Genomic DNA, 14,668 nt, shown 5'->3' on the forward strand with positions numbered 1-14,668 from the left:
GTAGAGGCCGTATACAGGTGATAGTTTATTTGTATGTGTTCGCTTTGCCCAGAGTTTTCCTTCTCAGACAGACGTGTGCAATTAGTGAGAAGCGTTGAATGAAGAGAGAAACCACTTCATTGTTTTGCTAAATCGTCCATGCATGCTGGTGCTGCTGGAGGTACAATCTCACTGCATTAAAATTGACATCCAGAAACATCTGGAATGCAGCAAAACAAACAAGAAAATACAGGTAGACAACAGGGTCAGACAGGATGAATGAGGATTACTATTGTAAGAATCTATATAATGTTTTTATTTGTAACTTGCTGAAGCCTATTGAACAATAAAAAGACTGCTCTTATAATTAAACTGTGTATGTATATTTTTCCTTTTGTAGGTCGGGGACATAGTTTCTGTAATAGACATGCCTCCTAAAGAAGACACTGGCTGGTGGAGAGGAAAACATGGCTTCCAGGTAAATGATTTACACGGACTAACATCAAAAAATCTGTCTCTTTACATAAAATGATCTTAACAGTAGAACTACCAGAAGTCATGATATACTAAAAACCGCAAAACAGGTCAAATTTACCCGTGCTCCATCTGTAGTCCACAAACATGTCTTTTGCCTTTGTATTAAATCATTCATGAGTAACTAGAAATTCAGATTCCTTTGTGTTATGCAGGTACTTAAAAATAACCTAACAGTATTGTTGGACACCAACGCTAAATATAGAAATTAAAAAAAATCTACAAATTAAGGAATCATTGCATATATTATGGTTCTGGTTTTATTATTCAAATATGTCTGAGAACACTAAGAGCAGTCTTAAATCAGTCTAAAATGACAGTAAAAACGGGTATATTTATTCTGTTTATTTACTGTTTTCCGTTGTAAACTATCATAAATGACTTGATATTCGTATGTGTTTGTTCACACAGTAGGAAATGTTGTCTAGAAACTTTGAACGTAAACAATGTGAAAAACAATGTATTTTTATAGCGATAATGCCGATATTTTTTTAAACATAATTTAATGTAATACAACACAATGTTTGGAAACTGGGATATAGAATAAAGCACAATTGGGGAAAAAAAAAAGCTATGGGTAATTTTTTTCTCTTTATATATAAATCTTTTTATTGTATTTTTGTATACACATAGCAATATCTGACATGCACAGTGTTTCCAGGTCTTCTATTTGAAAGGTAAAAGGAAGTTGTCTTATACAATGTATACTGAGAACAACAATAGTTTTAATCTAAACCAGAGCAGCTTCTATGAATGAACCATTTCTAAGGGTAAATTTAACCTATTGGCAGTTTTAGGGCTGACTGCCAATTCACCTTAATATAAGTTGGATTTCTTCTACTTCAACAAAACTAGGTTAAATTCATGATGTCATAGGTGTAATAACGGCATACAGTGTGATTTTTGTGCCTGAGGTAGTTTGTTCACTTATGTTTACTGACCTATTTCACCATCTTCAACCTACCGCGGTTCGCTACAGCTTTCTACTCTGGACTTTTGTATACACGCATGTATTTTTCCCTCCGTCCTCTACTCATCTCCTGCTCTCCACTGGCAGGTCGGTTTCTTCCCCTGCGACTGTGTTGAGCTGATAAATGACAAGATTCCCCCCAGTGTTCAAAGCTCAGTGCCAAAGCCAGGTACTCTTATCTTCTTCTCAAAGACTGTTTCTGTACCTGATAATTTATTCAAGACCGGCTCCTCAGATACGAGTGGGATTCATTTAAACTGTCTGTCACATCTTTCTGTGTCATTTTAATCAGTGTGTAAGAAGCATGGGAAGCTGGTTACATTCCTGAGGACTTTTATGAAGTCGCGACCTCCGCCACAAAAGCTCCGTCAACGTGGTATCCTCAAAGAGAGAGTGTTTGGCTGTGACCTGGGGGAGCATCTCCACAACTCAGGACATGAGGGTGAAATTTCCCTACCGTGCTTTTTACCCTTTTATATTCTAGCATTGTTAAACTCATACCTGCTGGCATTTCACAATGAATGGTAAACTGTAAAACTTTAAACACCTCTGAAAGGGATTAGAAGTGAATTTGCTGCCAGTTTAGTGGATTTGTGATTACATTGTTGTAAACTTTAATGTAAACCGAGTCGACAAGGTGAATTACAGCTTTGTATGCCGCCAGGGTGTTTTTCAGAACAAGTTCTTTGAGATTTGCCAAAAGCTTTTCTTTATTTCTATTTTCTCAAATGCTTCTTAGAGGTAAAGCTCTGCTTATGTTCCCCACTTTGTTCAGTCATGTCAGTTTGTGCAGATTATTAAATTAACCCATAAAGACCCAGCGCTACTTTTGTGTCACTTTCTAAATATTTTTTTTTCTCCAGTTAACTCTTTGTAAGAGATTTATCATAATTTATTATAACATTATCCTCTGTATTTTGCATTTTTCATTGTAAATCAGGTATTCTGCTATCTTTATTACCCCGCCCCCTGAAGAGGAGGCAAGTGGTATTGTTTTTGGTTTGCTTTCTTTATTTCTCTGTTAACACTCTAGCAGCAAAACTACTGGTTGAATTCCTACCAAATTTAGTTTACAGACTGGAGGTGACCCAGAATAGATCTCATTACATTTTGAGAAAAGTAGGTCCAAGTTACAATTTTCTATGAATTTTTAAAATCTTTTTTTTTTTTTTTTTCCCCCATTTCCTTATAATGGGCGAAATTTCAAATGTCTGTAGCAACAAAACTGTTGGGTGAATTCATATCCAATTTGGTTTATAGATTGCCGGTGACTCAGAATAGATGTCATTACATTTTGGGAAATGTAGGTTAAAGTTTAGATTCTTTTTGAATTTTTTAAATCTTTTTTTTCCCCATTTACCACAATGGGTAAAATTTCACATGTCTGTAGCAGCAAAATTATTGGTTGAATTCATACCAAACTGACTTTATAGATTGCCAGTGACCCAGACGATATCTCATTACATTTTGGGAAGAGTAGGTCAAAGTTCAAATTTTTTAGGAATTTTTAAAATCTTCCCATTTACTTATAATGGGTGAAATATGTGCAAGGGGTGGGGTTTGTTGTGCCTGGCACCACTTGTTAATTTACTGATCATGTAGATGTTCATAAAAGCTCAAAGTAAATTCAAAGGTAATTATACCAATTCAGAAAAAATACGAGAAAGTGACTTTTAAAGCAAAATGTACCATGAACTTTAAAAATTCATAGAAAAACATAAAATCAAGCACCTATCACTTCTGTCATTTATCAAACTCCATGACAGCGTTTCCATGTTCACTACGGAGCCTGTGAACGTCTAAATGGGTCATATCTGATGACCATGAAAAGATGACAAACTGTATTTTACACCAATTATTTACATGTATTGACAGGATTAGTGGATCAACAGATATTAAACATTTTAGATCAGTTGGTGATTTTGGTTGCTGGTGGATGTTTGGGTCTTTATGGGTGAAAGTAGTTTGCATAAACGGTAGAAAAGCGGTTTTCAGTGTGGTTTTGGCCTGTGACCCCTCAAATTAAAGCACTGTTTACTTCTGGCACCTTGTCATAGGTTGTAAATGTCTAAGAAGGCCCACAGCTACAATTAATTACATTACACTACATTTTTGCAGTGAAAGTCAGTGCAGTTGATGTACTACTATGAAAATAGCAGTGTGAGTGTAATTCTTGTGTTTTGTAGCATTGAATTATTTACTTTAACATTTTATAGTCACCAAAAAATGCATCAATAATTTAACCTTAAAAGAGTCTTAAAATATGAGGATTGCAACCAGTAACAGAGACATCAGTGTTGGCTAAATCCCAGCTAAAGCCATGTGTCTGCAAGTAATGGCCTGTAATCAGAAAGTATTATTGTTCATTTTCAGATACTTGTCTGAAGAAATAGTAAACCCATGCAGTTTTAGTAGTTTTGACCCGAATTCAACTTAGTAAGGCTTACAGTGGTGACTGGAGTTGTGTTTAAATGACATGATTCTCCTAAATAAAATTACATATGTGTTAATTCAACAGTATGTATCTTATACTATTTCCTGTAGTTCCGCAGGTTGTCAAGAGCTGTGCTGAATTCATAGAGAAAAATGGAGTGGTTGATGGAATTTACAGACTTTCTGGGATCTCCTCCAACATCCAGAAACTGAGGTTTGCGATGCTAATGTTTTTACAGCTGTGTTTTTTTTTTTTTTTTTTTGATGAAACACTGACAAGGCAGTAACTCCAACCTACTCTGTGTTCACACAGCAGGTGACAGCATGAAGACAACTTGAAGGACTTGTAGTGTTCTTTAAATAGGAAAAAAAAAAAAGTTTGCTGGTTGATAAGATATAATAATAAAAATAATGCTTAAATCCCTGATAGAAAACAGTAACTTGAAGAATATAAGATATTAATGCAAATCCACACCACCTACTACTACAATGGAGGCTGGTGAAAGGAGCTTTTCTTTGCATAAATGTATCAGACTGTGGCTGCAATCGCTTCCTCTGCAATTTATGATTCACTTTAAAATGCTATCAATCTATGCATCATTCTTCATTCCTCAGACAGGGATAATTATATGGTGACATACTGGACCTCCTGCCTAGCAGCTCCACTTTATTGTACAACATTTTGCATATTGGAAGAAAATATCCCAGATGATGCAGACAAAATTAGGGCTCATTCTATTTTTTATATAAATTATACATTTGGCAATGATTTTGACAGATATTTCAACTGCCATTTTTAGTGTGAATGGTAATTTCTGCATTAACCGGTGCATTTAATTATGTTTTTTTGCTGAGATCTGTACCAAACAAGCTTTTTACATTATATCTTGATTCACATTCAGATTAACTGAAACTGCCCTTTAGCTCAAGAAAAAAATTAGAAATAAAATTTAATCAAGTACTCAGTCCATTGTACCCAGAATTTTCGTGGTTGGTCAAGTAAAATTAGTTTTCCCGTTAAGACACTTTCTTTAGCTTTATTGGGATTGTGTCAATAATTAGTTTCATTGTTCAACCTTAGAGGAAAGCCTGAAAAGTTTGCTCTTAGTTTGTACAAAAGGATGTACAGTGTTCTTTATGCCTGTATCCTGCAGTGCATTTAAACCACAATTCCCTTAGAATAGACTATTTTGTGGATATTATAGTCATCATGCAAGTTATCCAGTAGAATACATAAATGTTGTATTTTGAAAATGCTCTTTTGTGTATTTTCCTTGTATCAAATGGGCTCTTTTTCTTGTTTCTGTCTCTTTCTAGGCATGAGTTTGACTCTGAACAGGTTCCAGATTTGACCAAAGATGCGTTCAGACAGGACATCCACTCAGTGGGTTCACTATGTAAACTGTACTTCAGAGAGCTGCCCAACCCTCTGCTCACCTACCAGCTCTACGACAGATTCTCAGTAAGAACCGACACAGTGGAACCGCTCAAAATTGGGTCGTTGCATTACGCCCAGATTTCTAGGAACAGCAGGGGATATGCACCAAAGAACAGATTAAGCAAGCTAAAACAGTGGCTGCTTTGAATATAAAAGGGAGAGAAAAGAGAGCAGGATAGTTGAGGCAACTCCCACTGCTGCGATTACCAGCCTGGAAGTCATGTGTGCTTTATCCTCTGTCTTCGCAGGAAGCCGTATCTGCAGCCACAGATGAGGAGAGGCTGGTGAAAATCCACAACGTCATCCAGCAGCTGCCTCCGCCACATTACAGGTCAGGTCTGAGGCTCACTGGTGCCCCCTGGTGGCAGGACATGAATGTGTTTGACAGAGATGTTCAGACTCAAATGGAATGATGGTTATATTATGAGAAAAAGATCATGTTCCACCAAAATCCTTGTTTTTAAACAGTCATGAAAAAGAAAATCTCCCCTCTGACTTATTAAAGACATCAATGTTTTGTGTAAGAAAAAAAAAAAGCAAAAAAGTCAAGCCGTGACCCACATTTGGGCATCACATCAGTGTTATGCATCTTATTCCCATCTTATGCACTCTGTGTTATCACTGTTTTTAGCCATTTATTTACTTATCTATTTCCTTGTTTTATGATTCGTGTACTGCACTTTGGCCAGCTGTAAAGTTCTTAAAGTGCTTTAAAATAAAATCGGTATGGTATGGTATTCATCTTATACTACACCAGAATTTTTACAGTTTTAAAATTTTCATTTGTTTTTTTCCATTGGTTTTTGTATTTACTTGAGTTTATTTCATTCTATGATAAATGCTTATATATTTTTTTACTCTTTTTTTTAGTATTTTAGTAATACTATTTATTCTGAAGCTGAAAATGGTTGCATGAAAGCATGCATGACTTCACATTTAATTTTCAAACCCATTTTCACTAAAGGTCCCATATTGTGTAGTTAGTTATCTTACTCTCCCACTCTGTTTTTTGTGGCTATTTCTTTCTTTCTTTTTTTTTTATAAGATATATTTGGTTTTAGTCTAAGTTTTTGTTAACTAGAGTAACTTTGTCCTAATTTTGCCAGTAATACCTGAGCAGGGAACATGACTCTACCTTCAATGACACAGTTTCTTAGCTTTCTAAAGTGAAATGTTTTGAGATTAACACTAACTTTGTCTGTACAGGACTCTGGAGTTCCTCATGAGACATCTGTCTCACCTGGCCACCTTTAGCTCCTTGACCAACATGCACACTAAAAACCTGGCGATTGTCTGGGCCCCTAACCTCCTCAGGTGACCCTTAACCTGTTAACATTATTATTATTAACCCTATGTGGTTAAATTAGCACCATTTGCTCTGCTGCTTCATTTCTGTCTTTCTGTGGCAGTGAATTAGGGCATGTCCCAGTGGTCCGGAGCACTGAAGTAGGTTGTGCTGTACTGTAACTGTGTTTCAGGTCCAGACAGATCGAGTCGGCCTGCTTTAGTGGCACGGCAGCGTTTATGGAGGTGCGTATCCAGTCCGTGGTGGTGGAGTTCATCCTCAACAACACAGAGGCTCTCTTCAGCCCTAAACTTAATGCCATCATACGGGAAAGCACTGGTTAGTCATCTGTCTTCACATCGAAAAAGATAGAAAAATAGAGACAAAAGGACTCAGTCATATGCATCTATGGGTCTTTCTGTAGGTAACAACACTTTATCCAGACCCAAATCACTGCTGATCTGCTCCCCATCCACAAAATTACTGTCTTTGGAGGAGGCTCAGGCTCGTACTCAGGCCCAGCTGAGCTCCCCTGCCACCACCCCTGCCTAACCCACAGCGACTACATCGAGGTGGGAGAAGGACCAGGAGCTCTTCTCGGCAAGTTCCATACGGTCATTGAGCTCCCACTGGACAGGTACATATCAAATACTCCAAATCACACCACTTTTATATATCTTACATCTATCTTTATGCTTAGTAAAATACATTATCAGCTGTTAAAGGTTTGGTGTGGAACCTAAAGTGGTATCCAGCAGTGAAGTGGTAGATGTGTGTAAAATAGAACCAGTGTTTGGTTAATTAACTCTAGGCTTTATTGGATAAAAATGCAGATGAAGATAGAAGGTCACTATAATGTATCTTAATGGTAAAAAGGTATGTGTCATACAATGGAAGAAAAAAAGGGAAGAAGAAAAATAGGTAAGTCCATTTGTAGTTGCTGTAAAAACATGGCAGCCTCTGTGTGTGTGTGTGTGTATGTGTTTTTGTTACATCAGAATGAGCTGTATTCCATTACATATGTATATGTATACATATATATATATAGACACACACACACTTTACACTAATGGAAGATCTGTTCTGAGTTTCTGCAGTTAGGGCCCTTTTCCCACTCATATCATGTCACACTGAACCTTTAATGTTCTGTGCTGGATGCAGCTTACATAACAAACAGCACTTATAAATTTATTCCATAACAGATTAATGACTGTTTGTAATGTCCGTGGTAACTGAATACCTTTAAATTATGTTAGATGGTTGCTTAGATAGAGTATTAGTCCACTGTTTTGTAGAGTGGAATTATTTATATTGAATTATTTTAGCTCTCACGCAATTCATGGATGTCTCAACAAACCTCCTGGAGTCTTTAAAGGTAACTTCTTCTCCTAGTAAACAGAAACAGGAAGTGGTGAAAGTGATTTGTCTCTTTATTGTAGCATCAAGCGGATACCTACTAAGGCCAAGAAGTCTCCTGTGGGGAACTGGCTCTCCTTTTTCCACTTGGGCAAGTCCCACTCTGTGTCCAAACGAAAATTGAAGCGACACCCCAGTGAGCCTAATGAGATAAAGAGCATTGCACTGCCAGGTTAGAACACCACACAAGTTTCCTTATCTGCACTTTAAAACACTTATGCACAGGTACTTTTTAAATAGAGATTGACAGTTTATTCAAATGTTCCTTAGAATTTACAGTTTTGATGTTTTTAAAGGGTGATATTCAAATGTTGAGTAAGAAAAAATACAATTCTGAAAACATTTGCAGGTGGAAGAGGAGATAGTGGTACACTGCGCTCCACCAAAAGTGAAGAATCTCTCACCTCCTTGCACAATGTTGACGGTAATCTTAAATTGAGCACAGAGTTGTTGCAATTTACTCCCTGCTGCTTAATTATCAGTATTCATGTGATTAGTGAACATTCAGTCTAAATATGTGTCTTTTCTTCTCTCTCAGGGGAACCTCCTAGTTATCGCCCCCTCAGACCTCGTTCGACAAGTGAGGCTATTTCATCTGTCAGTAAAGACGACCTGCGCATCGGCAGAAGTAAAGATGACCTCTCAGCTCATACTGTCCGTACTGCAGCCTATATTACATCTCCGCACCAAGAGGACGATCTTGACCTTTGCCCCCCGGCAGCAGGCATCTCATCCTTGGACTTTGACCCGATGTCTTTTCAGTGCAGTCCACCTTTAGCAACACCTGGGCAACAACCGAAAAATGGAAATAAATGGAGAAAGAGTGCAGGGTGTTCCAGTGAATCAGAACCCATTTCTTCTCCAAACAACAACATTAGCTACTCTCAGTCTCCAGACATTAGTCCAGTTCTTGGTAAAGGTGGGAAGAAGGTTACCTCAAAGCCACTCTCCCCTAAACTCAGGAAGAAGTCCTTTAAGACACAAGCAGATGTTCAGACCGCTTCTGCCTCCACACCATTTGGAGGGGCAGCATCCGCCTCTTCGTCAGCCCTGCCCTCCTCATCTCCCCTGGTGGGGAAGTGTGAAACTCCGGCAGCAGATGGAAAGGAGCCCAGAGTGTCCTATCAACACTGCAGCCCACTCAGCACAGTGAGCCAGGCATCAGGCCTGACAGACCTCAGCCAGTCTGCACAGAACCTGCCTGATCCAGGTCAGTAACCACACTCTGACACTTAACAGTCATACATATTATAGTTAGTATGTATTTAAACAAGAATGCATTCTCTAGTTTCTTATGAAAGCTTTTGTCTTTTGTCCCATCATGTCTTACCATAGCTTTGTTTGTCCTGTCATACTGTAGCGTTGTTTGTCTTATCCCTCCCCAGGAACAGATAGACTTATGAGTTCAGTGTCTGTTCTCCCTCCTCACCCTCCCTTGACGAGTGCGGCGCGCAAGTTGGCTTTGGCTCTTGCTGAATCTGCTCAAAAGGCCAGCAGCGTTTCCCAGCGGAGAAACACCCACAGCAACATCCCTTCTAACCCTCACCAGAGACTTGAAGCTCCTCATGCCCAGGACCGACTGCCCCGACCCTCTGTGCTCGATCTTAAAGTGTACTTACAGGAGTACAATGACCCTCAAGCCTCCTCCGTCTCCCAGTGGTCTTCATCGGGGCATACCGCTATTGAGAGCCAGTGCGGCCCTCGCCCTGTTCATTTTCTACCTGCACATCTCTGCTCAGAGCCGTCGCAGGTGACTGACGGACAGGAAAGCTTGTGCAATTTCACACCAAATGTCAGCCCGCTCGGGTCAGGGAGCTTGGATGAAGGCAGCGGAGAGATGAGGGACCGCAGAGAGGAAAAAGAGCCCCAGCTTAGAGATATGAGGCATGATGACACCCAGGCAGAACCCACTTATCAGAGTGTCGGTGTCTCAACACCCACCCAGCCTGTCTGCTCCCCTCACAGCCCATCGACGTCTCCCGTATATGTGAACACTGACTCTATCAATGTCTTTAATTTCCGCGCGGTTCTGGCTGAGACCTCCATGCCTGCCTCAATAGAAGAGGTCCTTCCACGTCCATTACAGCTGTCCTCAGCTCATCACTACAGCACAGAAGAGGAAAGACCTTTAGGCTTGGTTGATGATGTCTACAGTAATCATCATCATCATCATCATAGTCGTCCGATTCAATCAGGACGAATGCCTGCCCCTCACTGCCCTCATCCTGACGCTTTGCCACTTCACCTTTCAGGGCCAAAAAGCATATACAGGCAGGCTTCTGACAGCCACTACAGCACTTTAGGTTTAAGGCTCCCTTTGTCACCTCAGACCAGGCGTTACCATAGAGATGAGCACCTTATCAGTGGTTGCCACAGGCAACAAGGTCAATGGCGGAGGTCAGAAGACAGAATAATCGGGCACCCAGCGATCCGGAGGGCTCGCTCCTTCCATGCCCCTCAGATCAGCCACTATGAGCTGGCAGAGACAGAAGTCTTGCCTCCTGACACCATGTTTTATGTTGAGCAGACATCGAGCCCAGAGACGCCCTATCAGAGGCTCATTCAGACTGGTTTTCACCCCCAGTTTGAGAGCTCACGTGCTGACTACCGTTACAACCCTTATTCAGATATGAACCCTGCTGATGACTCCCGGTATTATGTAGAACCCTGCCGGCAAAGTGGTATCCGACACAGTCAGTCTTATACTTTACATTCCTCAAGGGAAAGTGGACAATCTGATTACTATAACTATACTCCACACTGTGTCCCTCCTGTCAACAGGGAGCTCTACATAGAAAGCAGAGACACAGTAGTTTATGAAGCAAGAGATGCAGATATTTTTGAACGAGTTGTATATCAACCATGCAAGCAAGAGAGTAAAAGCAGGCGTAAAAACACCTGTCCAGCTGCGTCTCCTCATGAAAGTCCTGTCTCACCAACTGGCTTTAGGGGCAGAGAAATAATGCACACAAGGAGTAAGTCAGACCCTGGAAACGCCTGCATCCTCTCCGCTGGCAGGACAGAAACTGGTGTTGTGATTTCTTCCCCGACTTCCCCAAGGTCTCAACAGGCTGAGGCCCAAGTCACCAGGCAGCGTTGTGGTCACCGATCCGGTGCGGAGGCAGGACCATCCAAGCGAATCCAGATCAAAGAAAGCTCCCCGCAGCAGCCACAGCTTCGTAAAGTCCCCTCACTCCCAGAGAGGGGCTGTCCCAACCTCAAGAACATCGAGCACAATGACAGAAGCCATACACGGGGTCACGACCAGGATCGATTAATGTTGACCAACACTAGCTACTCTGGTGTTTTGAAACCTGGCATCCTCAGGAGACCTGGGCGATCACAGAGCACCAGAGAAAACCGTCACTACCATCATTACCACACCAAGTCCCCCTTAGATCCCGAACACCTGGGATCCTTTTCCACTCAACCCACCAGAAGGACTCAGAGCACTAAAGTCAGGCCCACAAAGTATGACCACATGGAGGGATATTATGCAGCTCCCAGACTTAAACCTGCAAGATCTGGTAAAGCTATGGCCGGGTATTTGCCTGGCCAGGGCTGCATGTCTCCACACGGGCAGAGACTGCTGTCCAAGGCTCTGGGTCGTGAGGCTTTTTATCATGCTGCGCTCAGATCAGAGGGTGGGGTCTACGAGTGATTTCTGATGTCTGGTTTAATGGAATTCCCAATTGTGGCCAAAGGAGAACCGCACTTTATCCTCTGCCAGACCAACAGACTGTTGAAAGTGTGTTTGTTTTAACCTTCATGAGCTGCTAAAGAAGTGTGAATAGAGGCTGCTGCTGTTGGCTTCTGAGCAAGTAAGATATTTTGCAATTTGAGGAAGTTCAAAGGGAACAAATAAAACATGCAGATATTGTCTTAATTTTAGAGATTTGAGAGTAACATTAAGTGGCTTCTTTGAGAAAGTGATGGCTGATAAATTTTATTTTGTGTCTAAGCAGTGAGAAAAGGTAAAGTAACAACAGTTTTATTAATATGGTTTTAAAGTACATATAAGAATGTGTATAAAACAGTCATTTTAAGTGTATTATATTTGTATAAATAACACACTGCTAACATGTGGCCAATGTACTGTACATTTTGTTTTCTATTCTAGTCTGCTCAGACTTCAACAAGCACTTTTGAGGATAACTGTGTATGAACACATTGTCTTAACATGGTGGACATGAAGCCTCTTGATATACAGTATCTATTTTTTTCTGTATAATACAGCTCGCTTTTAATCATCTCAAATATAAATTAGCACTTTTGGGGGTGGGGGGGTGGTGAATAACCTCATGATTTCTAACTTTGACACTGAATAATGCAATCAGTTCTGATTTCTGTTGAAGCTACCACAACAAAATATACTAGACAAAAATGAAAATATGCTCATTTGTTAGGAGAATGCATTTTGTAAGACATTGTGGTTTTGTCACAAAATGAACATTTTTTTCCTCTTTTAGGGAACTTTTAACAATGTGGTGTTTTACATACAGTCTGATGTTGTTTTATTCATTAAAGATGCTATTTCAAATCTGAACATGTAGATGAGGATATTCAGTTAAGACATGTTGAATTTGTTATTTTAGTGAGAGTCTTAAAAATAAAGATATATTATAACTAATTATATTTGGTGAATTATTGTGTCATGTATATACTGCAGATAAGTGTGTAAGAGATTCCTGTGTGCAAGAGGATCTGAAGTTTGTGTGCTCATCGCCAGATGGCGCTGTAGCACTGCAGAAATAACACCACTCCTATTGCATTCTGGGGAGATCACAGATTTTGATTTGCTTCACAGACATCTCACATCTCCTCAGAAACACTGCAGAGGATCCTGACTATTTTATTGCTTTTGAATTTTCAGGGGAGTTTATTTGGATTTTCTGTGAAAACATGAAGAACTCATTATTTGAGCTCTATAGATCCTTTTAGTTGGTGCCTACCTAACCTTTTGGTACATGCCCTGAAAGCGAGTATCAGGCTACTCATATACCATAAGCTTGTTGTTATAGAAAACCCATTAAAGCAGGGCTTAATGTGAGTTGTGTGGCTGGAGGATAATCATAAGGGATCAACCAAGGTTGTCCAGTGTGGCTTGGGAATTGTTGCTTTGTTGAAAATTATTAAAGTGGTCCACCCCAGATCAAAACAGCCTCCTATTCACAGCTGACTGAAAGGCTTGGTCTGTGGCAAAAACCATTAAGAGAGCCTGTGGACTCAAAGCAATGTCTCCTGGCAGCTCTGCATTGCTCCTGGAGTAGTGAGCCATTGTTTATTCATCGCCACATTGGCATTCAAAGTGCATCCTCACTGTTCTCTCTCATAACCAACAAGTTGCAATTTTTATGCATTTGAAGGTTGAAGGCAAATTATTTATGGGAGACTGGACCTGAGGAAAGAGAACGGCCTCTAGCAAAATGGTTTACGTTGAGAGCAATCCTTTTCTATAGGCTATTGAATGTGCTGGATCAGAACAAGATATGCATGTATTATTCAGCTTTTCAGAGAAAGAGTTGTCCTGCTAGACAGCCATCTGCTTTTTGGACATTGTGATGCATTCGAGACATGCTACCTTTCAGGATCAGGTTAAAGACTTATTTTTCAGCAGGGGGCAAATGAAATGAGCGGATAAAGGCTCTCTGGTGTGTCTCCCCTCACTGCAGCAAAGGTTTTTCAAGTAAGAAAAATCTGAGCAGAAATTGGTTGCGCCTGTCTTGATGTGTCTAGATTGGAAGAAATGTCGAGCAATACGAGTTCAGCTGCAAAGGGAAGGAACTTTCCCCTTTTTGAGAAATTATTCAAGAACATCTGGTATGGTCCAGATGCAGAGATGAGATGTGTGAGGCGTGTTGTGCCAAACAGCAGCAGGTGCAAGGTGAAAGGACTGTCACCTCTCCTGGGGCAGGTGATCTGCAGGATAACAGTTGCCCTACACACTTGATGAGATGACTCTTCAGTTATTTGTGAACAAAATACTACATTGTAGTCTTTCAGAAAACTATTTAAACCATCGTTAATGGTCCTTACTGTGACTGCTGTTGGTATATTTATTAGTAATATAGCACATGGCAGTAGCTGTGTTTTTTCTGGTTCATAGCACTTCAGTGGCTCCATAAAGAGACATTTTTGGTTGTTCATTACAGTGTAATGTTCCATTACAAAACATTATTGTAACTTTATGAATGTATACACGCTTCCTCATTGTTTCTTTGATGGATCATGACTGTGAAATGCAAAGCATATTGAAATAAGTTAAAAAAAAAAAAAAAATCCCTAAAAGAGATATGAATCCTGCTGAGGCCTATTTTGGAAATCATATTAGTCTAAATATGGGTAGATTCTTTTCCCTCTAGTGAATATGTTTAAAAAGTGTTCTTTAAAATGCTGCCACTGTATATAGCACCATGTGATGGGCTGAAAATCTGCCTTAAAATAGATGCTTTAGTGAGGATATGAAGCAGTATCTTGGCTTATTACAAGCTAAAGAATCATTTTTTCCACCTTTCCTGTACATAGGTGATTGTAGTCAGATTCAGAGGAAAAGTCTTATCCATTCTGGTGCGGTGCCATACTATCCATGGTGTTGACAGTTAGGAGATGAGCT

The 14,668-nt window shown here is 40.0% G+C and overlaps 1 protein-coding gene across 1 annotated transcript in view; it reads left to right on the top strand.

The window, feature by feature from the left end:
- Positions 1-12,685, top strand: part of arhgap32a (Rho GTPase activating protein 32a) — a 32,074-nt gene extending 19,389 nt beyond the window's left edge. The window contains 14 exon segments of the mRNA XM_030151932.1: positions 380-457; positions 1,571-1,652; positions 1,776-1,925; positions 4,028-4,130; positions 5,234-5,378; positions 5,603-5,685; positions 6,561-6,668; positions 6,833-6,978; positions 7,064-7,183; positions 7,186-7,276; positions 8,079-8,227; positions 8,405-8,479; positions 8,594-9,265; positions 9,441-12,685. Of these exon segments, the coding sequence (XP_030007792.1) occupies positions 380-457; positions 1,571-1,652; positions 1,776-1,925; positions 4,028-4,130; positions 5,234-5,378; positions 5,603-5,685; positions 6,561-6,668; positions 6,833-6,978; positions 7,064-7,183; positions 7,186-7,276; positions 8,079-8,227; positions 8,405-8,479; positions 8,594-9,265; positions 9,441-11,716 (4,278 nt within the window). The 3' untranslated portion in view covers positions 11,717-12,685.
- The last annotated feature ends 1,983 nt before the right edge of the window (positions 12,686-14,668 follow it).

Source organism: Sphaeramia orbicularis, chromosome 13, assembly GCF_902148855.1.
Source record: "Sphaeramia orbicularis chromosome 13, fSphaOr1.1, whole genome shotgun sequence".
Taxonomy (NCBI): Eukaryota; Metazoa; Chordata; class Actinopteri; order Kurtiformes; family Apogonidae; genus Sphaeramia; species Sphaeramia orbicularis.